Source organism: Brettanomyces nanus, chromosome 1, assembly GCF_011074865.1.
Source record: "Brettanomyces nanus chromosome 1, complete sequence".
NCBI lineage: Eukaryota > Fungi > Ascomycota > Pichiomycetes > Pichiales > Pichiaceae > Brettanomyces > Brettanomyces nanus.
In genome coordinates, this window is record NC_052374.1 from 453285 (window position 1) to 476450 (window position 23166).

At 41.7% G+C, this 23166-nt stretch overlaps 13 protein-coding genes and 1 non-coding gene across 14 annotated transcripts; 7 read left to right on the forward strand and 7 right to left on the reverse strand.

The window, feature by feature from the left end:
* Nucleotides 1–135: 135 nt before the first annotated feature.
* FOA43_000221 (uncharacterized protein) lies at nucleotides 136–3713 on the forward strand (the record flags this gene model as incomplete). Its single annotated transcript, XM_038920555.1, has 3 exons — nucleotides 136–142; nucleotides 595–765; nucleotides 2296–3713. 3 exons carry the CDS (start codon nucleotides 136–138, stop codon nucleotides 3711–3713), a joined length of 1596 nt encoding a protein of 531 aa, XP_038776483.1.
* A 36-nt stretch (nucleotides 3714–3749) lies between these two features.
* FOA43_000222 (uncharacterized protein) lies at nucleotides 3750–4475 on the reverse strand (the record flags this gene model as incomplete). The annotated part of the gene is made up of 1 exon (XM_038920556.1): nucleotides 3750–4475. One exon carries the CDS (start codon nucleotides 4473–4475, stop codon nucleotides 3750–3752), a length of 726 nt encoding a protein of 241 aa, XP_038776484.1.
* Nucleotides 4476–4788: 313 nt separating this feature from the next.
* FOA43_000223 lies at nucleotides 4789–4860 on the reverse strand. Its single transcript has one exon. It is a non-coding gene; the product is annotated as a tRNA-Pro (tRNA).
* Nucleotides 4861–5108: 248 nt separating this feature from the next.
* FOA43_000224 (uncharacterized protein) lies at nucleotides 5109–5663 on the reverse strand (the record flags this gene model as incomplete). The annotated part of the gene is made up of 1 exon (XM_038920557.1): nucleotides 5109–5663. One exon carries the CDS (start codon nucleotides 5661–5663, stop codon nucleotides 5109–5111), a length of 555 nt encoding a protein of 184 aa, XP_038776485.1.
* Nucleotides 5664–5899: 236 nt separating this feature from the next.
* Nucleotides 5900–8740, forward strand: FOA43_000225 (uncharacterized protein; the record flags this gene model as incomplete). Its single annotated transcript, XM_038920558.1, has 1 exon — nucleotides 5900–8740. The coding sequence occupies one exon, from the start codon at nucleotides 5900–5902 to the stop codon at nucleotides 8738–8740; it is 2841 nt and encodes a 946-aa protein (XP_038776486.1).
* A 51-nt stretch (nucleotides 8741–8791) lies between these two features.
* On the reverse strand, nucleotides 8792–9679 carry FOA43_000226 (uncharacterized protein; the record flags this gene model as incomplete). The annotated part of the gene is made up of 1 exon (XM_038920559.1): nucleotides 8792–9679. The coding sequence occupies one exon, from the start codon at nucleotides 9677–9679 to the stop codon at nucleotides 8792–8794; it is 888 nt and encodes a 295-aa protein (XP_038776487.1).
* Nucleotides 9680–9939: 260 nt separating this feature from the next.
* FOA43_000227 (uncharacterized protein) lies at nucleotides 9940–12015 on the forward strand (the record flags this gene model as incomplete). The annotated part of the gene is made up of 1 exon (XM_038920560.1): nucleotides 9940–12015. One exon carries the CDS (start codon nucleotides 9940–9942, stop codon nucleotides 12013–12015), a length of 2076 nt encoding a protein of 691 aa, XP_038776488.1.
* Nucleotides 12016–12066: 51 nt separating this feature from the next.
* On the reverse strand, nucleotides 12067–12933 carry FOA43_000228 (uncharacterized protein; the record flags this gene model as incomplete). The annotated part of the gene is made up of 1 exon (XM_038920561.1): nucleotides 12067–12933. One exon carries the CDS (start codon nucleotides 12931–12933, stop codon nucleotides 12067–12069), a length of 867 nt encoding a protein of 288 aa, XP_038776489.1.
* Nucleotides 12934–13139: 206 nt separating this feature from the next.
* On the forward strand, nucleotides 13140–14048 carry ADE1_1 (Bifunctional purine biosynthetic protein ade1; the record flags this gene model as incomplete). Its single annotated transcript, XM_038920562.1, has 1 exon — nucleotides 13140–14048. One exon carries the CDS (start codon nucleotides 13140–13142, stop codon nucleotides 14046–14048), a length of 909 nt encoding a protein of 302 aa, XP_038776490.1.
* Nucleotides 14049–14261: 213 nt separating this feature from the next.
* FOA43_000230 (uncharacterized protein) lies at nucleotides 14262–15518 on the forward strand (the record flags this gene model as incomplete). The annotated part of the gene is made up of 1 exon (XM_038920563.1): nucleotides 14262–15518. One exon carries the CDS (start codon nucleotides 14262–14264, stop codon nucleotides 15516–15518), a length of 1257 nt encoding a protein of 418 aa, XP_038776491.1.
* Nucleotides 15519–15631: 113 nt separating this feature from the next.
* Nucleotides 15632–19468, reverse strand: FOA43_000231 (uncharacterized protein; the record flags this gene model as incomplete). The annotated part of the gene is made up of 1 exon (XM_038920564.1): nucleotides 15632–19468. The coding sequence occupies one exon, from the start codon at nucleotides 19466–19468 to the stop codon at nucleotides 15632–15634; it is 3837 nt and encodes a 1278-aa protein (XP_038776492.1).
* A 532-nt stretch (nucleotides 19469–20000) lies between these two features.
* Nucleotides 20001–20723, forward strand: FOA43_000232 (uncharacterized protein; the record flags this gene model as incomplete). Its single annotated transcript, XM_038920565.1, has 1 exon — nucleotides 20001–20723. The coding sequence occupies one exon, from the start codon at nucleotides 20001–20003 to the stop codon at nucleotides 20721–20723; it is 723 nt and encodes a 240-aa protein (XP_038776493.1).
* A 478-nt stretch (nucleotides 20724–21201) lies between these two features.
* Nucleotides 21202–21903, reverse strand: FOA43_000233 (uncharacterized protein; the record flags this gene model as incomplete). The annotated part of the gene is made up of 1 exon (XM_038920566.1): nucleotides 21202–21903. One exon carries the CDS (start codon nucleotides 21901–21903, stop codon nucleotides 21202–21204), a length of 702 nt encoding a protein of 233 aa, XP_038776494.1.
* Nucleotides 21904–22064: 161 nt separating this feature from the next.
* FOA43_000234 (uncharacterized protein) lies at nucleotides 22065–23099 on the forward strand (the record flags this gene model as incomplete). The annotated part of the gene is made up of 1 exon (XM_038920567.1): nucleotides 22065–23099. The coding sequence occupies one exon, from the start codon at nucleotides 22065–22067 to the stop codon at nucleotides 23097–23099; it is 1035 nt and encodes a 344-aa protein (XP_038776495.1).
* Between the last annotated feature and the right edge of the window lie 67 nt (nucleotides 23100–23166).

Sequence of the window (23166 nt, forward strand, 5' to 3'; positions counted from 1 at the left end):
CCATGCTACGTCTTAAAATTCCATCTTTACCCATTATACCTCCTGTTTTGTGACTTCCGGCGTTCTCTGTCGTATGCGACTCGGGAATCAAATAAAAGAATAAAAACTCCAATACTTTAACCTGAACTTCTTTGCATGAATTGTCCTTTTCCGCTTTCTGTTGTTGTTGTTCTTCTTCTGCTTTGGCCTTTAAAAGACTGCATACAATCAGAGGTCCCTGCAACTTCTCAAATAGCCGAATGCTTTTCACATTTCGTACCATACAACTCACTAAAACAGGTACACAGCTAATTAATATGTTATTGTCCATCTGCGGCTTTAATATATCCAATAGTAGCCTAACATTGTACTCTCGTTGAAACTCTTTCCTCGATCCGGGATGTATTAATAGGCATCCTTGAAGGCTTTTCAGAAGCAACGATATATTTGCGACCAAACATTCGTTCATATTCGATCTCAGGATGCTCTGAAGTACTCCCAATAGTTGGGACACTATGTTGTACTGAAAGTTGTCCTGCAATTTTATATATTCTCCAAAGACGGGATCGTTCTTTCCAGGAACTCTCCATCTTTTATTATTGTGTTTATCCTCAGCAGTGGCCAGTGATGATGGTTCCGGTGAAGTCAATGGTGAAGGTGAAGGTGAAGATGAGCTTGACGAAGACGATGCTCCTGGCGAGTCCAACGATGGCTCGTTCAAAGAGCTGATCGCTGATCCTGACAATGACGCTGCAGATGATGTAGATGAATGCGAATATCGATGTCGTGTATATTTCACATTGTTTCTTTTCGACTTTTTGGGGCTGTTTGAATTGGCCAGAGCACAGAAATCATATAATAGCTTATCTATCTGCTCAAGTCCTTTATGCAATATAAGTGGATCTGACGAATGTATTCGAGAAATAATGTCTTCTAGACACGTTTCAAGACTCATCATGCTCGCCCGCTCAAAAATGGAGAATGAATTCTAAAGAACCGAAAAAGACCAACAATTGTGTAACTTCAATACTATTTGGATGTATTCTTTAGCTCCTTATACTAAACTTCTTTTTTTTTTTGCAGTTTCCTATCTAAATTAGATTGTCTTTGTTGATGTTTTTCCTCTTTTGGTAATGGTCATAATTGCCAACATTTTTTTTTCTAATTATCATCTTCTTCTTTCGTCTCTAAATTCACTGGTGCACGGGTGCATCGTATTCCAATGGCTGTGAGGCTGAAGAGTTGATAAAGCCAGCTCTGAGACCTCATCTTTCCACGCTGATCTTCTTCCTCCCACTTATGCTGGATTTCCGTTTATTATGATATCGGTGTTCAGCAGCTACGTGCAAATTCAGGCATCTGAGTTAAATATTGTTGTTGGCTGCACTGCTGCAGTGGTATCGTCTGCATGCCAATCAATTGGTCTCATATTGCAAAGAAAAGCTCATCTTCTGTCTCAGACCCTGGAAAATTTCAAGGGTCCTTCAATATCTCCCTATAGACGATCTCTTTGGCACATCGGCTTTTTTCTTTTCATATTTGCTAACGTCTTTGGTTCTACCATTCAACTGGCCAACCTTCCCTTGATTGTCCTTTCCCCTCTACAATCTACAGGACTCGTTTTTAATACCATATTCCATTCTCTAATACTCCATGAACCTTTCACTCTGAACTCACTTTTTGGCACCATCCTTGTGAGTATCGGAGCTTTCTTCATTGCATTTTTTGGTGGTCAAGTGACAGAGCCAGATACAAACTTACATACATTTGTTCAGCTCCTCAAGCAGCATGCATTCATTGTCTGGGCACTCTTAAACTTGTTTATTGTGGTCGTCATATTGATTTGGATTGTCCTCGCTGATAATAATGTTGAATCACATGACGCTGAGTCCACACATTCTTCTTGGAAAGTCTCGTTACCCTCGCTGAGCTCTGTCTCTTTGCCATCATTTCTGCAATCAGCGATCTCTAACACTGGCAGAATCTGCTTTGGATATTCTGATGAATTGCTATGCAAGTATCAGGGTGCTCTCTATGGATGCGTTTCCGGAATTCTATCCGCACACTCGTTGCTTTTGGCTAAATCTAGTTTGGATATTTTAGTGGATACCTTCTACAAGCACAGACTAAGCACGTTGAACAGCCCCGTTATATACGGTATTGTGGGGGTCTTCCTCCTTCTCTGTCTCGCACAATTATACTTCCTCAACCAGGGTTTAAGAAATGTATCCACTGCAGTGCTGTACCCGTTGGTATTCTGCATCTATAATATAATCAGCATAGCGAATGGGCTCATATTCTACCAGCAGTGGGTAGTCATTCAAGGCTCAACAGAGGTTTGGATTTTTCTTGGCACTTCCATGGTGATATACGGTGTGTTTCTTCTCAGTGGTGGGAATGAACATATTAGTGGCATTCATACTGGTACTGGTACTAGATCGCATGCCGGTACTGCCAGTCCTCTTTTAGGCTCGACAACTTCTATATACGGAAGTATAGGAGGTAGTTCAGCTGCTCCTTCCACGATCAACATTGATCAAGATATGGAAGATCCGGAATTCACCTCCATTCAGCAACTTACAACTCCTCATGAAACACCGTCTATGTATGGTGATGGTCAGAGCACCGTTACGAGTAATGGTTTGGCTCAAAATCTGACACCATCTGCTAGTTTGCCTGTATCTTCTGCACCTCGTTCTCTTTCTAATGCTAACGAGTTCTTCACGCCTTTAATCAAGTCGACAACTGAAAATTTGCACTCGGCTGGACGCAAAGTTTCTGGTTTTTTCAAGAAATCGATGGATACATTCCACACTCCCGGTAACACCCGAATCTCTGATGAAGCCTCACTCAGTCGTGCCTCGTCTTGTTCACATAGAAAATCTATAACGTGTGGTAGTGGGAGCTTTCGTCAAACTAGTCCTACAAACCAAGGTGAAGTGACAAAAGAAATGCCTGAGTATGTGTCTTTTGGCTCCATTCGTGATTCCTCGTCCTTTGTGAACAACCATGACGGAATCGCAGATGCAGATATTGGCCATAATGAAGGCGATATTGGCGATCCGGCCGTTGACACCAGCATATCTTCTGGTTTGAATCTCCTGATGAGTATACGCGGCCGGGACAAGTCCAGCTCTCAGAGCCCTCACAAGGTAGTGAAACACGCAAATTCATCACAATCACTTCAAGCAGATGTTTATAGGTCTTATTCGATGTTCAGTCAGTTCGGTAAGGCTGCGGCTGATAAATTATCGCCTCTAAAGCTGATATCTCCTTCCAAGCAGAGAAATGGTTTGCATATTAAAACTAAAACGAGTTCTAATAACGCTGTCGACACGTCTGCAAATGCAAATGAGGATTACAACTCAAATAACATGTTCAACTACTCTCTCAGCAATACTATCGATGAAATCCAGAACCAGATGAACACAATCGACAGCAAGACATTGCAGATATCTAAAGGAGATTTAACACCTCTTATTCATAGTTCAGAAGGCTCTGCCTTGACATCGCAATTACAACCCTCGCAGCAGATACCATCTTCGCTTTCTACAAACAACGCATCAGAGCCCTCCCCTATTAACACTCGCTATCAGTCTCTCAAAAGAGACGAACGAAACATTTTACACAAGAACCGGAAAGTTGGCAGGAATTTTACCACTGGAATGCTGAGAGGTCACAGTAGAGCCCTCTCGTTTGAGCAATCAGAGCTATTGAGTGAGCTGAAGAAATGATCTCTATTTAGTTCTAATATTAATTATAATCTCATCTCATAAACTCTCTCCTTCTTCCTCAACGGGAACTAAAAATGCCCCAGTTAAGTAGATGGCAGGTTCATCAATGTTATGGTGCTGATAGCTCAACACACCAACGCCACCCGCATCTAGCATGAATTGAGGGTTTGTGTTTATCGATTTGCCAACCCATCTGGCAGCCAAACATCTTAAAATATGACCGTGACCAATCACCATGATGTCACAAAACTCATTATTGTCCAATGCCTTTTTATGGTATCGTCTAATCTTGGCGATGAGTCTATCAACACGCTCAGTGACGTTATCAGCAGTCTCTCCGTTCTCGCAGCCAAATTCCCAAATGGTCCAATCGTCCTGGCCCTTTAAGCCCTTCTTCTTTCTCTCCGCCTTGATATCTTCCGTGAGCATTCCTTCATAATTTCCGTATTCCCATTCTCTAACGTCCTCGTCGACCTCCATACGAATGCCCATCTTCTGAGAAACTGGAAGAGCCTCTAAAAGCAAATCGCGGGTCTGAAGAGCTCTTTTCCTAGGTGAACTAATGATCACCTTCAATTCAGCTGGCTTAACCAAATTGGTCACACCATATCCAACCAACATCCGGCCTGTTGCTCGCATTTGGTGAACGCCATAGTCAGTCAATGGAAGATCTGTATAAGACGTATATTGGCCAGATTTCGACCATTCTGTCTGTCCGTGTCGGACTATAATCAATCTAGGAGTACGTGCTGTCACAGTCATTGCAGTTATCTTCGTCAGCGTTCATCAAGTCCCTATTATATTCAGAGAGATAAACCTTCTTATAAAGAAACAATGGGTTAGCATCACCCGAATAGATGATGTGCATGAAAAATAATTCAAAATTCATAAAAATGTATCTCGGATCTCGGAGTTCCAAAGATCCAGAATCACCGTGGCGGTGATCCTCTATCTCCGTTTCACTGTGGATCTCCTGATTGTATCTATCTCTTATTTTCCAAACGATGGTCTTTCAACCTTCTAACTTTCACGTTAAATTGTGATCAGACAAAAAAAGTTAAACCAAAAAATAAACGGGGTCAACTGGGAATTGAACCCAGGGCCTCCTGCTCCCAAAGCAGGAATCATACCACTAGACCATTGACCCATTTACAGCCAAAAAAGGCATTAGCAGTGTTGTATTAAAATTTTATTGATTGATATTTACCGAATATAGTTCTGTAGTTGTTATGTAAGGCTAGCTTGAGTATGAATTAAAAGCCTTTACATAGATACTTTAGAGGCTCAGCAAGAAAGCCTATCTGGCCTCAAGAGAATTTTTTGTTTAGTATTTTATTAAAATTATTATTATCACATATCTGAAGCTTTACACAAATTCATCTCTGTGCATATTCATTAAATGTATAAATCTTGCTCTTCATCAGTTAGCCTATTAAGAACCTTATCCTTACTCTTGGAGTACTCAACTGGATACTGTGTCTTCATCTTAACAGCCAATTTCTTGGATATCTTGGAGCTCTGATTGAGATTGGCTATAATTTCAGGGATTATTCTCTTCTTTAGCTTCTCATACTTTTCTATATGCTCCTGCAAAGATTGCTTCAACTCCTTGATCGTTTTTGAGATTTCATTGGCTGTATTATTCATTTCTCCAGATATTTGAGACTGCTGCACCAACGATTGATCAAGTTCCACTGAATCTAATGAATTATATAACGAGTTGATGAGATAATCGACGGCATTAAACCGGGATGCACTTGGAATCATACCCCCTGCTTCGTTATCTGAATGATGGGCCCGTTCTTCCAATGGATTGGGATTTTCGTCCTCATCGTTGCTTGTATAACTGGTGCCGGCAGACGTATCTATGGACGACTCAGTATCAGATTGAACCATGAATTGAAATCCGTCTATTGACGGATTTGATTGTCTAGCAAACTCTGAAGGCATTACTATTGATGGAATGAAAAGAATACTATTATCAGAAACAACTCCTATTCCAGATAAGAAGTGATGGTTTGATCAAGATATCCTATCCTAATCTGAAAGAGGTGGTGTAATGATGTATATATTCATTTCATCTTTCCTGTGGTTCAGTTTTTCCTCACTCTAAACACCACTGTATCTGCACCTAGTGTGTTCTAGACAGGTTATTCTTATCATCTGCAGATTCGCCAAATCGAATAATGTCGACCTCGCAAATGATAGCTCGATTGCGGCCGTTTGGCATTAACTTTGACAAAAGTTTGGAGGATCTTATCAAAGGAATTAGAGCCAATGGTAATAATCCTGAGAAATTGGCAGCATTCCTAGACAGTTCCATCCAAGAATGTAAGAACGAATTGAAGACTTCTGATATCGAACAAAAGTCAATGGCCATCTTGAAACTTACCTACTTGGAAATGTACGGCTTTGATATGAGCTGGTGCTCATTCTATATCCTTGAGGTTCTCTCGTCTTCAAAGTTTCAACACAAGAGGATTGGGTACTTGGCTGCCATTCAGATCATGCAAAGACAAAACAATGACGACGCGTTGATGCTTATGACCAATCAACTAAAAAAGGACCTCAATTCATCCCATTCCGTCGAATGTGGGTTGGCAATTGGCTGCATAGCCTCCATAGTAACGACTGAGTTGGCCCATGATATATGCGATGATTTGGCTAAGATGCTAAATCACTCGAAGCCTTTAATAAGGAAGCGGGCAGTATTGGCGATGTACAAGGTGTCTCTAAAGTATCCGGAGGCGCTAAGGATGTATTTTGATCAATTAGTGGACAAGTTGGACGATACTGACAACTCTGTAGTATCTGCCACCGTCAACGTCATCTGTGAGTTAGCACATGCAAACCCTAAAAACTACATAGAATTGACTCCAAAATTGTACGGATTGATGAAGGATACAAATAATAACTGGATGTGCATCCGTTTGTTGAAGTTGTTCTCCTCGTTATCCCTTGTGGAGCCTAGATTAAAGCATAAACTGCTACCAGAGATTGTGGATCTCATGTGTACCACCGATGCGCTTTCGTTGGTGTACGAGTGCATCAATGCCATTCTTAACGGTAATATGCTTGGAGAAGAAGATGTCAAGGTGGCAGAGCTGATTGTCAACAAGCTTTTGGGATTCTTTAAAAGCGACGACCAGAACCTAAAATACGTTTGCCTTTTGGCATTCATTAAAACCTGCCGAATCCACAAAGAACTAATAAAAAAGCACGACAAAATCTTACTTTCATGTCTTTATGATGTCGATTTGACCATCAGAGAGACATCTCTTGAGATAGTTAACTATCTAGTGTCAGAAAAGAATATCATCACTATCGTGACAAGACTTCTTCTTCAGCTTATTCCGTACAGTGAACAACAGAAAAGATTGAAAGACATCAATAACATTTCAGAGGAGGATAGAGAGAACTTATTCCTCACCGAAATACAGCAACCTGTTGTTGTGTCTAATACCTACAAGTTTCGAGTCATAGAAAAGATTCTTGAAGTTTGTTGTCTAGATAATTACAACAATATTCCAAACTTCCATTGGTATATGGGCGTTCTTAGAGATATCATCAAGTTGAATACAGAAAACGAGATATCTAAAGTGGATGAGATAGTCACTGAGCAATTCATAGACATGAGTATACGAGTCCCAAGCATTAGACCATACCTGATCGAGACATGCTTGGAGCTATGCATTTTCCCCGTGAAAACGGATGAGGAATTATTAATGTTCCGTCAAGGGTTGTCAAGATGCATTTGGATCATTGGCGAATACTATGAGGATTACTGGACCTTTTCGGATAGTGGGAAGGAGGAAGAGGAAAATGAAGAGGATGACGATTCACAGAAGCTCACAATTCCATTCATTATCTCAGAGATCTCTAAACAGGATATTTTGATGAGACTAGCTGAGGACGAGTCCAATACCACGGTGGCCAAATATACAGAAACTGTGGCCAAGCTGTTCAGCAAATACTGTAATATTCTTGGTATTTACTGGAGCAGGACTGACTTTGAATCAGCGTCTCAACTATGTGAGAATGTGATTGAATGGCTGGAGAAGTTCCGTACTTGTACTAACTTTGAAGCTCAGGAGAGAGCTGTTTCATTTATAGAGATGCTCAAACTTGCTTTGGATGCTATTTCTACGGACATGGAGAAGATGGGTGATTCTACTTCAGCTGAGACCCCTAAATTTCTTACTGAAGGTTACAATCAAATGTTTGAAATTGCACAGATCAAACCTATTTCGAAGACTATGCAGCAGCGCATCTTAGTTCCATCGGACTTAGATTTATCGAGTGCCGTAGACGAAGAAGCGATGTCGCAGTTTGCTTATTTATTAGAGAAGATCCAGCAAGAAGACGCCCAATTAGAAGACATTATAGAGGAAGAGGAGGAGAGTGATGAAGAAGGTGGGATTGTCACGGATGAGTCTTATAGAGATGAGTCGTTAGGCAGCGATGCCTCCGTTAATGATGAAAAGGAGGCTATTGAGGAAGATCACAGAAGAAAAGAGAGAGAAGAAAGAATGAAGGACGATCCATATTATATTACAGAGGGAAAGGAACTGACAATTGGGCCGGATCAACCGGCAAAGATCGATGTCAGGACGGCTAAAAAGAATACAAAGCCAAGGAAAATTAGAAGGGAGAAGGTGCTTGTTTTGGAAGAGGAAGACAGCGGGATTAACGATGCTCGCATTAACATCGCAGTGCCCGAGACTGCAGGATCGAAAAAGAGACCTAAGCAGAGTAAATTCATGGTCGACTCGTCAAATTTAGAGAAGGTGGACCTTCATGCCGAGCCAGAGTCGACTCCTGAGAGTGTTGGATTCGAGTCATACGAGATCGAGCAAGAGGTGGAAGAGCTGAGAAAAGAGTTCGAGAAGACATCCTCGCATACCTCGGTTGTTGCACCTTCTGCACCAACCGCTGCAGGCAAAAACGACAAAGTTACAGTGACGAGAAAGAAGCCGAAGAAGAGAAAAGTGAAGAGGACTGTTCCTGTAATTCGTGACGATTCATAATACAAAATTTTATTAGAATGTTATTCTATATTAACAGTAGATAAGATTCAGCTAGGGAGAAATTTGCTGGGATTGCAATGGTTTGTCCTCCTCTTTCTCCTGCAAGCTTTCCTCGTTGAGCATCGAACTTTCCATAACATCATTCAACTTCTGCTTATTAGTGAACTTCAACACAACGCTATGGGCAGCTTCAGGGGATTGAGAATGCAAAGATGTTACACCAGAAGTGCCGGCAGCAGTAGCAAGGTCCTCCGATATGGTCTCCTTTTCCTTTTTTAAAGCAGACCTTCTTTTTCTTCTTTGAGGCTCCACTTCAGTCTCCAAGTCATCAAGATCCGTCATCTTTCTCTTAGGATCCGCATATCTCAAAGTATCATGAACGTAGAACCGATTTCGTTTAACCCTGTCGAAAAGATCATTGTAATCAGAATCCAAATACATGTCAGGCATGGAATTGCTCTCTAACATATATAACTCATGGTTCAACTCGTCACGTAAATGCAGACTCTCAACTGACTTCTTCAGCACTGCAGGATCCTTCAAAGACTCATTGTCAGGCAATTCCATCAACGGCTTGAGCACAGAAGCCAACTCCTGCCTTGAATTTACTATCCTCTTAAGTATCTCAGCTTCGCGTCTCCTACTAAGAGGAGATAAAGGACTTAATTCCTCGTTCTGATCAATATACTTCAACAAATCCACTAGCATAAAGTTTCGAAGCTGAAGAAACTTAACGAGCTTTTCACAATGATCCTGATCATCTTTCAACTTCTTTGACTTCCAGTCTGCATTTTCGAACTTCTGTAGAAGAAAATAAAAGAGAAATTTGTACTCTTTGGATGTTCTCTTCGTCTTAACTTCAGGTACAGCCGCTGAAACAGGAGACGCTGTCTCCGTCTTTGGAGGTGACTCATGGTCATATAATTTGGTGAGATCCATAGTGTTTAATGACTTTAGTTGATCTATTGATATTGTTGATGATTATTTTATTGTGAAAACCAGACTTCCTTCCAGCAGAGACAAACTGCTAACAAACTAAAGCTTCCCGAGCAGTCCAACCGTTTGCACTGCCTCATAGAATTCAAATTTTAAAATTTTCATCTGAGTGAAAAAAAAAATTGGATAAAGTAGGACTGAATATTGAACTTCGATCCTGTACACTTTCATCAAATACTGCTTACACTGCATCCATTCTAACTATGCTAAAATCCACCAACGCCAATGGTGTTTCAGTATACCAAGTGTCTGGTACTAATATTTCAAGATCGCTTCCTGATTGGATGGCCAGAAAAAGGAAAAGAGCTCTTAAGTATGACGTCGATTACCAGAATCGTGTGGAGTTGATCCAAGATTTCGAATTTAGTGAGGCTTCTAATAAGATCAAAGTCACTAAAGATGGTCAATATGCCATGGCAACGGGAACATATAAGCCTCAGATCCATGTTTACGAATTCTCTAATTTGGCTATCAAGTTTTCTAGACACACTGATGCAGAGAACGTGGACTTCGCTATACTCAGTGATGACTGGACCAAATCGATTCACTTGCAAAATGATCGTTCACTTGAATTTCAGGTGAATGGTGGCAGATACTACAAAACCAGGATACCGAAATTCGGAAGATGTTTGAGGTACAATGATGTGTCATGTGACTTGTATGTGGGAGCCTCGGGAAACGAGATCTATAGACTAAATTTGGAACAAGGAAGATTTATGAGACCGTTCGAAGTGGAAAATGATACCGGTGTGAACAGTATCGATATAAATTCAGTTCATGGGCTTATTGGTGCTGGACTTGAGGATGGAACTGTGGAGTTCTGGGACCCTAGAGCTAAGCAGAGAGTGATCAAAGTAGTCATTAATGATGGGAGTGGGTCTCAAGGTGAAGTGAGTTGCGTTAAGTTTAGAAATGATGGATTGAATTTTGCTTGCGGTACCTCAAATGGTATGACAATGCTTTATGATATGAGAACATCGCTTCCATTGCTTACGAAGGACCAGGGTTACGGCTTTGATATAAAGAAGATCATATGGCTTGACAATACTGGTACCGAGGACAACAACAATTTGATCATGACTTCAGACAAGAAAATTGCCAAGGTGTGGAATTGTCATAGTGGTAAACCATTTGCGGCCATGGAGCCCAGTGTAAATATAAACGATGTTGAATACGTTCCTAAATCTGGTATGTTCTTCATGGCAACAGAATCGATATCCATGCACACATATTATATTCCAGAGTTGGGACCCTCACCTAAGTGGTGCTCATTTTTGGACAATATCACTGAAGAATTGGAGGAGAAACCTTCTAACACCGTTTATTCTAACTATCGGTTTATTACGAAACAAGATGTTAAGAAACTTAGTATCGAGCATCTTGTCGGCACCAAAGTTCTTAAGGCTTATATGCATGGTTACTTCATCAACACAGAGCTTTATGATAAGGTGAACTTGATTGCAAATCCTACTGCCATGGAGTACGAAAGAGAAAACGAAATCAAGAAGAGAATCGAGCAGGCAAGAGAATCCAGAACAAGAACTGCTGGAGCTGTAACAAACACGAAGGTGAAGGTCAACAAGGACTTTGTCGGTCACTTGGAGAAGAAATTTGGATCCGATGTTGCGGAGAACGTGGTTAATGACGATCGTTTCAAGGAGATATTTGAAGATCCTGCATTCCAAATTGATACGGACAACTTTGATTATCAACAGATTAACTCTTCTTCGAATAAAAATGGTACAGGAGAGGTGAAGCCACTTACTGCCGCTGAAGAGTCTGACGAGGAAAGACTCGAGGAAGAGGAGGAAGAAGAACAAGAAGCGAAAGAGTCAGATAGTGAAAGTGAATCCGAGAAAGAAGAAGAAGAAGAGATAGAAACGAAGAACATTGCCAAGGAAGCAAGGGCAGAAAAGATTAGACAAAGACTTATTAAGAGGAAGAAGCAGAAGAAACATGAAGAAGGGGAGAAACGGAAATTCTTAGCTACATTGAAGACCGTGGATGTGAACGAGAATGGTAAGTCTGGTCAGAGCAAGACAGTTTCCTTCGGAAAGCAGGTGGAGTTACAAAGAAAGAAGAACCAGAAGGTCAAGGAGAGCCAAGAGAAGGTGAGGATTCACAAGGCACCATCTGGAGCTGCTGAGATTACGTTTTCTTCGCATAGGAAAAAACATGGTGGTCATAATGAAGAGGACAAACAGGAACTACACGGAAAGAAGAAGCAGGTATACGAAGGCAGAAGAAAGGCCAGCAAAAACACATTTAGAGGAATGTAAATAATACAGTAATTATAGATGCATTAATCATTAACATTTGATATAGAAAAGTTAGCACTTTTTGTCTAGTTGAAGTTTCCTCTTTAACGAGTCCCAGTCTGTTTTGATGAGACCAGATTTAACAATATTTTCAAACACGTCTAGCAATTTGAGATTCTCATCCTTGAGATGATCACTTTCCATCAGAAGACTTGTTAGAGACTTTCCTTTGTTGACCATTGGTGAGAACCTTTGAGGAATTTGAACTGGGACTCCATGAATAATCTTGATCTTATGATTAGGAAGGTGCCTGACTCCATTGTTACAGCGAACTTCATGAAGAAACTTACATTTGGATCCATTTCTGCAGCGACCCGTTGACTGCCAATATCTGCAAATTCTCCTGTTTGAGGAGGCACCAGAGGAATATTGCAAGGAATTGGCAGAATCAGCAGAATCAGCCGAACTGGCAGCTAGTATTCTCATTTCTTCAGTTCTCTGCTTCTGCTTCTCTTTGATTCGTCTGCTCGTAGGCCAATTCTTACGCCTTTCTTGGACCCACTTTTGGATGTCTTCATCGGATTCAAGTATGATGTTTGTTCCTTGAATCGAGACATTTTTCTCTGTAAGATCTACATCTTCATCTAAATTAGCTGTTTCAGCGATAGCCTGTTGAACAGAACTCTGCTTAGAGAGTATCGACTCTTCTTCAGGGATTTCATCCTCATTTCTCTCAGTTTTATCACCCAAATCAATCGACAATCCTGGAAACAACTCGATCGAGGTACTATGGTAAGACCCATGAGGAGGCGTATACTGGTCATCATCATCGGTTTTCGCATCGCTGGAAAAATATAGCTTCCGCTTTTTCCCACTCTTATCGTCGGCTCCGTAATGATTTCCAAACGATTCGGGTGGACTGTAATCATAATCATCCATTTCAGCTTGTTATAACAATATGCATGAGTCCCTTGTTAATTAAAAAAAATTTCAGTTTTCGGATTTAAAGAAGTCAGAAAACCGATTCAGTGCAATTCGCGGAAATTAAATTAGGTGGGTTTATAGGAGTGTGCGATAGTAGATGTGGTGGTGGTGTATTTGTTTCCTCCAGACTTCATTTCTTCTTCATTATTTATCACTCAACAATGCCGCTTGCATCTACAGAATTGGACAGTATTCTCCCTCTTGTGGCTAAGGGGAAAGTCAGAGACATATACCAAGTCAATGACGACAGCCTTTTATTTGTGGCCACGGACAGGATATCTGCATACGATGTTATTATGAATAACGGCATCCAGGACAAGGGAAAGATTCTTACACAGCTCTCCATATTCTGGTTTGATTTCCTCAAAGAGGAGATTGAGAACCATCTAATCGCCTCTGATGATAAGGAGATCTTGGCCAAATTGCCCAAGGAGCTCTCGCAGCCTAAATACAGAGACCAACTTGCTAAAAGAAGCTTATTGGTCAAAAAACTTGATATGATTCCGTTGGAAGTGATCGTCAGAGGTTACATAACGGGAAGTGCTTGGAAAGAATACAAAAAATCTGGTACTGTCCACGGATTACCTGCACCAAAAGGACTTAAAGAGTCAGATCCTTTTCCACATCCTATCTTCACCCCTTCTACTAAAGCTGATCTTGGATCTCATGATGAGAATATCTCTCCTGAAAAGGCAGCTAGGTTGATAGGCGGGAACTTGGCCGAGAAGGTCGGTCAGAAGGCCGTGCAACTCTACACGAAGGCCAGAGATTACGCCAAAACCAGGGGAATCATCTTAGCAGATACCAAATTTGAATTCGCTCATGGTGAAAATGGTGATATTATTTTGGCCGATGAGGTTCTCACACCGGACTCTTCAAGATTCTGGAGTGCCAAAGACTATGAATCAGGAAGATCCCAGAAATCGTACGATAAGCAATTTCTCAGAGACTGGCTCACAGCCAAAGGCTTGAATGGTAAGCAGAATGTTACCATGCCTGAAGACATCTTGAAGAAAACGAGTGAAAAATATATCGAAGCCTACGAGGACTTGACTGGAAACCAATGGTGACGTATCCAGTAATTCAATTTCCTCTTTAGTATACATGTAAACAAAAAATCCGAAAGAAAATGTCGTTTATTTATCTAGCTTGGAATGCACCGCCTTGAATACCCCCCCCCTCTCCTAACAATAATAATAAGGAGCAGTCTTTACTTTTTTCTCTACTCTCTCCTCTGACATTTCCTTCTTCCTGCATTCCATCAATTGTTCATCGTCATCATCATGGCCTTCAGGGATCAGTTCCAGGATCTTGGAATCATTGGTCGAGGATCATTTGGATGTATCCGGAAAGTCCGGCGAAAGGCGGATGGAAAGGTGTTTGTGAGGAAAGAGATATCCTATATGTCAATGAATTACAACGAGATAAGGCAGTTAGCGTCCGAATTCCGTATCTTGAGGGAATTGCACCATACAAATATTGTTGAGTATCTGAACCACGAAGACGTAGAGGACCAACAGATGCTCTATATATACATGGAGTACTGTGATGGAGGAGATCTCAGCAAACTAATCAAGAGATACAAAGACAATGACGAGTACGTTCCAGAGAATTTAATCTGGCAAATATTCACTCAGGTATTGCTGGCACTATATAGATGCCATTATGGCGCGGATATTGAGCCTGTGCAGTCTGTGTTCACGTCCAGTCCCGAGATAGGGCCTAGCACTGTGGCCAACTTTCACGTAGTCATCCACCGTGATATCAAGCCTGATAATGTATTTCTTTTAAGCGATGGATATACTGTGAAGCTTGGCGATTTTGGCCTTGCTAAATGCCTTTCGTCCGCGAGCGATTTTGCTAAGACCTACGTGGGTACTCCATACTATATGCCCCCTGAGGTGATCATGGATCGTCCATATGACCCTGTATGTGACGTGTGGTCACTTGGGTGTGTAATGTACGAACTATCCTCTCTACGGCCACCATTTCAGGCAAAAACGCATCTCAAATTGCAAGAAAAGATTAAAGCGGGTGTGTTTTCATCCATTCCGGAGCATTATTCTCATCGTTTGAAGATGTGTATAAGTGCCTGTCTTATCACAGATCCAAGGGAACGTGCCACAGTAAACCAGCTACTCCAGGATTCATCGTTCAAGATATACAGAAAAGAATGGGAGCTGGTTGAGAGAGAAATGAAATTGAAGGAGAAGGAGAAAGAGGTGGTAGTGTTAGAGAAAGGACTCAAAAAGTACGAGAAGGAACTTGACGAGCAGTGTAGAGTGATGAACTTAAAGAACGAGGAAATTCGTAATGGATATAAAAGGGAGTTCAATTATGTGTTGGATATTGAACTCAATAAGATCTTAAGTGAGCTACCGACCCCAATTAGGCAACAACTTATGATGAAGACTAAGGAAAATCAGGCGCCCCAACGTCGCAGCACTTCTCCCCCTACGTTAGCAAGTAATAAATTAAAGGGGCCTCGTGATCTGCAGGACTATACAAATCGCATAATGAGGCAGCCCAGTAGGCGATAGATACCGGTTTATCACACCTTCTAGCATAAATACATACATTTAGACACGTACATTAATTCATTCATCTATAGGCTAGATACATCTGACTTAAATCAACATGGTAACAAGACATTTTAGAATATATCCTTGTAGTCCTTCAACTTACCATCCTTTCTATCCTTCCAGTAGGTACCTGTAAATCTCCAGTAATCCTCTCCCGTCACAGGATGTTTATCCTTGACAAAAAATGATGGCTTGTATACTATATTTTTCTCTTCCATCTCTTTTTTGTGGGCTCTCTGTTTCTCTTCAACTCTGTTTTTCTCTTCCGAAGCCAAATCATACTCTGCGTTCTCCATGGCACGTTGATCAGGACGCAAACGTGTATCCGTACACGCAACAACAGGCAACAAATGCGGCTGTGGGGCGTTCAAACCAGCGGCAAAATTGGTAAGATGAAACAACATATCCTGACGCTTCTTGGCTGAAAAGACAACAAATTTCTGCAATGAAGGGTCGGTCGCCGACTTGGCATAGATCTTAGTGTTCCAATGTCCAGCAATCTGATACTGGAGCGTTTTATCTGCGGAATACACCTCACCCTTTACCTCATAGGCATTTGATGATCTCCATCCCCGTTCTTTGAAGTGTAAATGCATATAATCACCGGTCATATGATTTTTAATCTCCATTTCACCGTAGTTGTCAATAGTAGGACGTCCGATAATTATGCCGACGACAGAATTGTTCACCTTTTTCCAAGAATACAATTCCATAGCAGTTTGCTTGCCAGTCCTCTTGTCTATAGGCAGGGTACTCGGATAAAGTTCACAGAACCACGTACCCAAATGCCTAATGTCAAACGATCTTCCATAAAACTTTGTCTTCACATTGGATTCACCGTAGTATGCCCAATAGGGTGACTCTGAAACCACCGCAGAAATAGGCGGATGGTGACTCACTTGCTCACAAAAGACACGATATCCCTTATCAGGTCGAGCGTACTCGTAAGTCTCTCCCAACAATGGATTGAACGGCTTAGCAATTCTTCCAACAGTAGAAGCATACTCAGAAGCAGCGAAGCCTGCCACATAAACCATTCTTAATGGGGAGAATTCAATACTGGCAGCCTTATCAAGTAGATCAGAGTACTCCATAATCTCAATGTTACGCTGCAATAATGAAGTAGGCTCATTGAATGCAACCGGAAGAGTCATCTTTGTCATATCCTTACCAATCAATGACTTGAGCACACTCCAAAGAGAAATCTTCGGTCTGTTATCCTCCCTGGCAAGAGTTGTCCTGATAGGATCCTCGTATCCTTTAAAGGTGGCATCGTCCAGTATCTTCACATACCTGGCCTTTTGAGCCTCACTCTCAATTGGGTAGTTGTCCACGAAGAACCTACCGTCAACAAGAATAGGCTGAAAAGGTCCAGAAGTTGGTTTCACCTTACGTACGATTTCCTCGATCTCTTCTTCATTATCCGAAGTAGCTTCTTGAGAAGAAACCTCCTGGGTTGATTTTTCAGCTGCCTCTTCGGATTTCCGACGCTCCTTCTCTGCGATTATGTTCCCCAACTGTTTGGCTTCTTCCTTCTCAGGGGTCCCCAAAATTTCTTCTTCGACATGTTTCGACTCCTTTTCTTCCTCTTCCTCTTCTGCAGCGTCAAAAAACTCGTCCTCACTCTCATCCTCTTGTTCAAGAAACTTGGCCAATTGAGGATCTTCTCTATAAGAAGATATCGAAGATCTGTCCCTTTTCGTTGTCACCGCTTCTTTCTGTGAGAGAGATGAAGGCTCGGTTGCAACAATGTCCGGAGATGAAACTGCAGGAATAATCACACTGGCCCGAAGAGACCTACGAACCAATCTAATAGTATCCTCAAGATCGCAAATCTTACTCTCCCTGTCCTGAATCTCAAGTTCCAATTGGCGGATAGAAGATTCCCAGATATTAGATATCTCTGTTTGTCTATCGAACAGCTTTTCCAAACGGAATTCCTTCTCCTGAATGACATCTTCTTCTTTTTCATACAGCTGAGACAAATTCTTGAGAATTCTGGAGGAAACAGTGACAACATCTTCGTTACTAATATTGCTATCAGTCTTGAAATGGTCAAGGAACTCAGAGAAAGACTTCAACTCCATCCGGATCTGATTTCGAATGATAGTAAGCTTTGAGTTGTCAGGTCTACGCTTACCAAGAATCATTTCCATATACACATCATCCCCGTCGTCGTCATCGTCATCGTCATCGTCATCATCCTCTTCATCCTCTCTGCTGGTTGTACCCACAGTGCTATCTTCACTGTTGAGATAATAAGAGTCTTCTGATTGTATAGACGACTGTGGCAATTGATCCCGTGATCTGTGTGCAAGTTTGTTAAACTTATGTATAGGCTTCTTGTAGAGGTTCTTAGCACCTCTGGCCACAGTGCTGGCGACAGAATTATGCGAGGAAGTCGAAGAAGAGGCACTATCACGAGATAAAGAGCGAGAGTGTAAACTTTGCGGCTCTTCCTGCGGCTGCGCTGGCTGGGTCCGATGTTCACCATATGCAATTGAAGTAGTGGATCTGGTAATCGGGTTAGAAGCAAGAGCACTGATTCTGCTTTCGGAAGAGCTACGCTTGAGACCACCATGGGCGACGGTAGAATCATCGGTAGACGAAAAAGCGTTGTGATGAGAAGACTGCGGCTTCCTGGCTTCCTGGACAGAAGTTAGTTTACCGTTTTTCTGCTTGCGATATGCCACCTGGTTAACTTTACGGGAAGCCTTTTGCTCATCGCGTGCATATTTAATCGCATTCTGCAAATTCCAAACCCATCGATTACTCTCTATTTGGTGGTTTGCTTTGAGATGCCATTTAACAGAGCCCCCTGTTAGATTGGCAATGATAAGTTCAAACTTACACTTCTCTGAGCTATCCATACGTACTTGAGCTTTAGCAAGATGGATCATACCACGGCAAGCATTATCCATCTCATTAGGAGACTTATAGTAGGAGAGAGTGCCATCTGCGGCTAGAACGAACCATCGAAGCTTATAGCCACCTGCAAAATTGGTCCATTTCTTAAGAAATCCCTTGAAAGTAGGTGGACCCACGGCAGGATGATCAGAATTCGAATCTATTACACTTTGATCATTGCATGCAGTCTTTATGACTCTTCGCATGGAAGAAGAAGTGGTACAATCGACAGGTAAACGGCCGCTGACACTACGCTTGAATGGATCTCCCCCATGCTTCAATATAAACTTCACCAGGTCAACATCATCCTTCTTAATAAATTCCAAAAGAACCGTGTCACCAGTGACTGGATCCGTACCATTTATGTCCAGCAACTCTCTTGCTCGAGCAACAGAGAGAACAGACTCTAGTAAAGAAAAGTCACGTGACTGAAATCCGCGACGGAGTCTTGCAGCTTCCTTCTCGACATAACGAGTTCGCAAATCGCTCATAAGCTGAACAATCTCCATACTGGAAGTACATTCGATGGGCTGCTTTAGCTCTTCATTTAGAATAGTATCATTGATGGAGGATAGGGACATGAGATAGTCGATGACATCATTACGTGCAGACATGACAGCCAGATGAAGAGGAGTATTACCATCTTTGTCCTGGTAATTGACACTGTGAACCAGTTTAGAGTCCACTATGCGTCTGATGATGGAAAGAGGGCCCACTTGAACAGCATAGTGAAGAAGCTCTTTGCGAAGTCTGCGAAGCTGTTTATCCTTACTATCAGATATGTCCTCAAGTAAGAGTGAGAGCTTTTCCGAGTCGTCGTTTCTTATACAGTCCAACAGTTTAAGTTTGACAAGGGAAGCATTGAGACTGGGGCCCACCGTGGCTGAAGACTGGTCGGTAGTAACAGCACCAATACTAGTGTCAGTAGCAAGAATGGAATCTGCTACCTTCTTTGCATTGGTAATCACCGGAGCCTCCGGATCAAGGTGAGATGCCGACATGAGACGATAATTGATAAATAAATACAATTATCTACTGAACTAGCAGCACTTGAATAGCAAATTAAGAAAATTGAAGTTGAATGGATGGTCTAAAAAAAAAGACTTTTGAAAGCAATGGAGAAAGCGAGAGCAGACAAGGCAAATCTACCAGAAACGAGCAGCAGGCAGTTGAAGAGGTCAGTCAGCCTTGGGCAAGGGGAATCGAGGGACGGGAGAATCGAGGGACGGTAAAATCGAGACGGGATTTGGGGGAGCCGGGAGATGGAAGGGGCGAATGGGGCGAATGGGGCAGAAGAGGAAAAAATGTACAGGCGGGTGAGAAAACTTGATTGCTGGAATACTGCCTCGTCACCTCACGGTGGCTAAGGTGGTGCGGTGCTCTTACCCGATTCCCTCGTATATCGGAAATTTTTCGTTGGTGGTGGGGGGGGGACCCTGGGTAAATGAATATATCCAAAATCCAACACAACTCAATATTCTCGAACAAGATTTGCACAGTAATTAAGTGCATAATCTTCTCCTTGGATTAACCATGCCTTCCAGTAAAAATCGTGCTGCTTTGATCATTTCTAAGCTGAATAGACGCTATAAACATTGTCTCGATGACCTCCTAAACTACTATGGAAAGGTGGCTACTCAGGAAAATGAGATTGAGAAGATCAGAGTTAAAGAGATCGATTTCGAACAGATCACCATCGGTTTCCACCATAAAATGGTCGACTTTGAGATTTTAAAACCTCTCCGTTACGAAGATGATCGGGTATGTAAGAACTGGAACGAGGTGGAGTCTACCATCCAGAAGATGTGCTATACTGCTGCCAACGCGAAAAATGTTAGTCCTATTTGTCTTAAAAAGATTGTTTATCCGTTTAGTCCTATCAATTGGCTGCTTATTTTTGGAATGTCGTTACTTTTCATCGGCCATTATAACCCGGATTTCATCTATAATAGACTTCTAGGTAGAATATCCCTTATTCCTCCCTTCAAACCTTGGAATGACACCATATTACTTGGAGCCATGATTACTCACGTGACTGAATCTCTCACTTTACTAAGACCAAAAATGGCCTACTACAGGATTCCAGTGGACTATAAGATGGAGTGGTATGCATGTTCCATGCTCGATGGATTTGCTTCTGTTAATAGACTCAACAATTATGTCAAGTCCATTGAAGGCAGATATTTCGATTTCTCTGATGATTCAGAGTCAATTGACGTGAAGCCCGTGGTGGATTCCGATTCTGAATTGCAGTAGAGACCAAAAATCCGATTGGATTTTCGCGCTCGCTCCAGAGCCAATTATCAAATGAATTAAATAATGAACACCAATAATTACTTTGTCAACGTTTCTTCTATTCTCTTAAAAGTATATAATATAATGGAAGCTGTCGTGGTAAGTATATCGTTCAATTGATTGATTTTTTCCCCTGAAACTTTCTTTCTAACAAACCTCTTTAGAAACTCTTTCAAGAGTACGCTGAATATACGCCTGTGACTGCGTCAGAACATACAGGCTCATTGTCACTTGTATGCATCTTGGTAGGTGTGTTAGGCTTAATGTACTGCATTTCCCTTCCTGCAAATTCGGCCACCAAGGGTGTTTCGCATCCCATTATCGAGGAATTGGCTGCTTATTCTGCTCTTGCTCTCATCACTTCTCTTGCTGTCGGCTTCGGTGAACTCTTTTTGTCTTCCTATGTTGGAGTGTATACCTGATCTAAAACATCTTTCAATCAAATTTTTTTGGCATGCTCTTTCGAAGTGACCCATGCCAAGATGTAATAGTCATACAACTTACCCTTGTAAACCGTGTAGAACGCAGGTAGATAGAAGAGCAAAAGGATCCGAATGCCAACTTTGATGCCAAAGTCATACTCTGCCAATTCCTCGTAATAACTTTGAAATTGAAGGGAGTCCAAAAGTAGACACATCTCGGCTAAAACCTGTACTGGCACAAGGATCGTGTAGCTGAGCTTTTTACAGAATCGAAGCGTTTTGTGGCGACGATCAAAAGTCCTCACTTTGTAAAAGTTGTAGTAATATCTAATGACTTCCACTAACGACTCACTGTACACAAGTGTGGTAAACGCGTTGTTTTTTGCAATTTTCGGATAGCATAATATAGCTAAACTCACTACAAGGTGCTCCAACAAGGTGAAGATTAGGTTGCCTAGTTGTGGATGGACCACTTGACTCTCCCTGGGTATTTTCCCAAATATCGTAACATAGTCGAAGCAATCAACTACTGCGCAGATGGCCCTCACAACTAGATAGAAATCGGCTATGCCGCCAGGAAGAAACCTAACACCGGTGAGAGGTAAAAGGATGAGAAACCTCATATGCACCGAAAGATACAAAATGCATCGTGCAATATCTGCAGTCAAAAGATAGAGCTGCGTGTAGTTGAATCTAGGATACTGGGCATACTGTGGCATTGTTGGAGCTTAAATTGAAGTGTTCCAAGGTGTCCTAAGGGATGGATCTATCTCTAACTGTCCTTTTTATTTTTCACTTAGACGCGTATCTGAATTTTTCATTCAGAGAGATTTTCTGCTTCATCAACTGCCATCGATATTCCACTACCACCCTCCCATATATGCAATTAATTCGGCTGGTCTCGCTACTGTTGTCAATTTTCTGCGTGATTGCCCATGCTGCTCAGTATTCAGCAGAAGATTTGGAGATTTTCGCTGTCCAATCGAAGCTTGTCGAGGATTCAAAACGAACAGACTATGATTTCTACAAGTTCTTGAGACTCCCAGACGGTGCTTCTTCGGATGCCAAAACCATAGAAAAGCATTACAGAAATCTGTCCCGAAAATGGCATCCGGACAAGTATAGAGATGCTAAAACTAAGCACAGAGCGGAAAAGCGGTTTCAGAAGCTTTCCTTGATTATAACCATCCTTAGAGACCACGAAAAGAAGCAAAGGTACGATTACTACCTCAAAAAGGGGTTTCCTCAATACGACAAAGCAACGGGTCAATTTATTTTTGGTAAGCGTTTCAAGCCCAATCTCATTCTGACTCTCTCAATCATTGTCATTGTCGCTTCCCTTCTTCAGTATCTTGTTCTCAAAGTCAACCATAATCGGAGCTACAAGCGCGTAGATAGACTAATTTCAGAAATAAGGTCCAAGAGTTTGCCTGCTGTCGGCAATCAAGATACTCCCGATTTCGGTAACAAATTGGTGCTGCTTAACGATAAGCTATTTGTCGTCAAAGTGGACAGATCTATTTGGTATTACTCTGGCTCCTTTGATACAGAGGACGATTTGAATGAAGTCGTTGCAAATCTTCGTAAAGCCTATAAGATCGATGCTGATCCATCAGCTCATGCAAATAGACGGCAAAGAAGAGCTGTGACTAAACGCTCAAAGGACGACCAGGAAGATCAGGATAGCATCCCTCTTCTCCCAGTCACTACCGATGACCTAGAACCTGTCAGAGTTTCCAGCTTACTCATAGTCAAACTGTTGATGCTTCCGTCCTTACTGGTTCACAAATTTATCTCAACGAAGAAGTGTTTGGATAAACACCCTGAAATATCATCCAAGATCAACCTCATCCAAGAAAAGAACGATAAAGTCAAGCTACCGAACGGCAAAGTCGCATATAAAAAGCATAAATAGCTTATCAAGCTTTCTCTAGTTTTAGAATGTTTAATTGCACGTTAAATAAAGCATTAAGTAAAAAAAA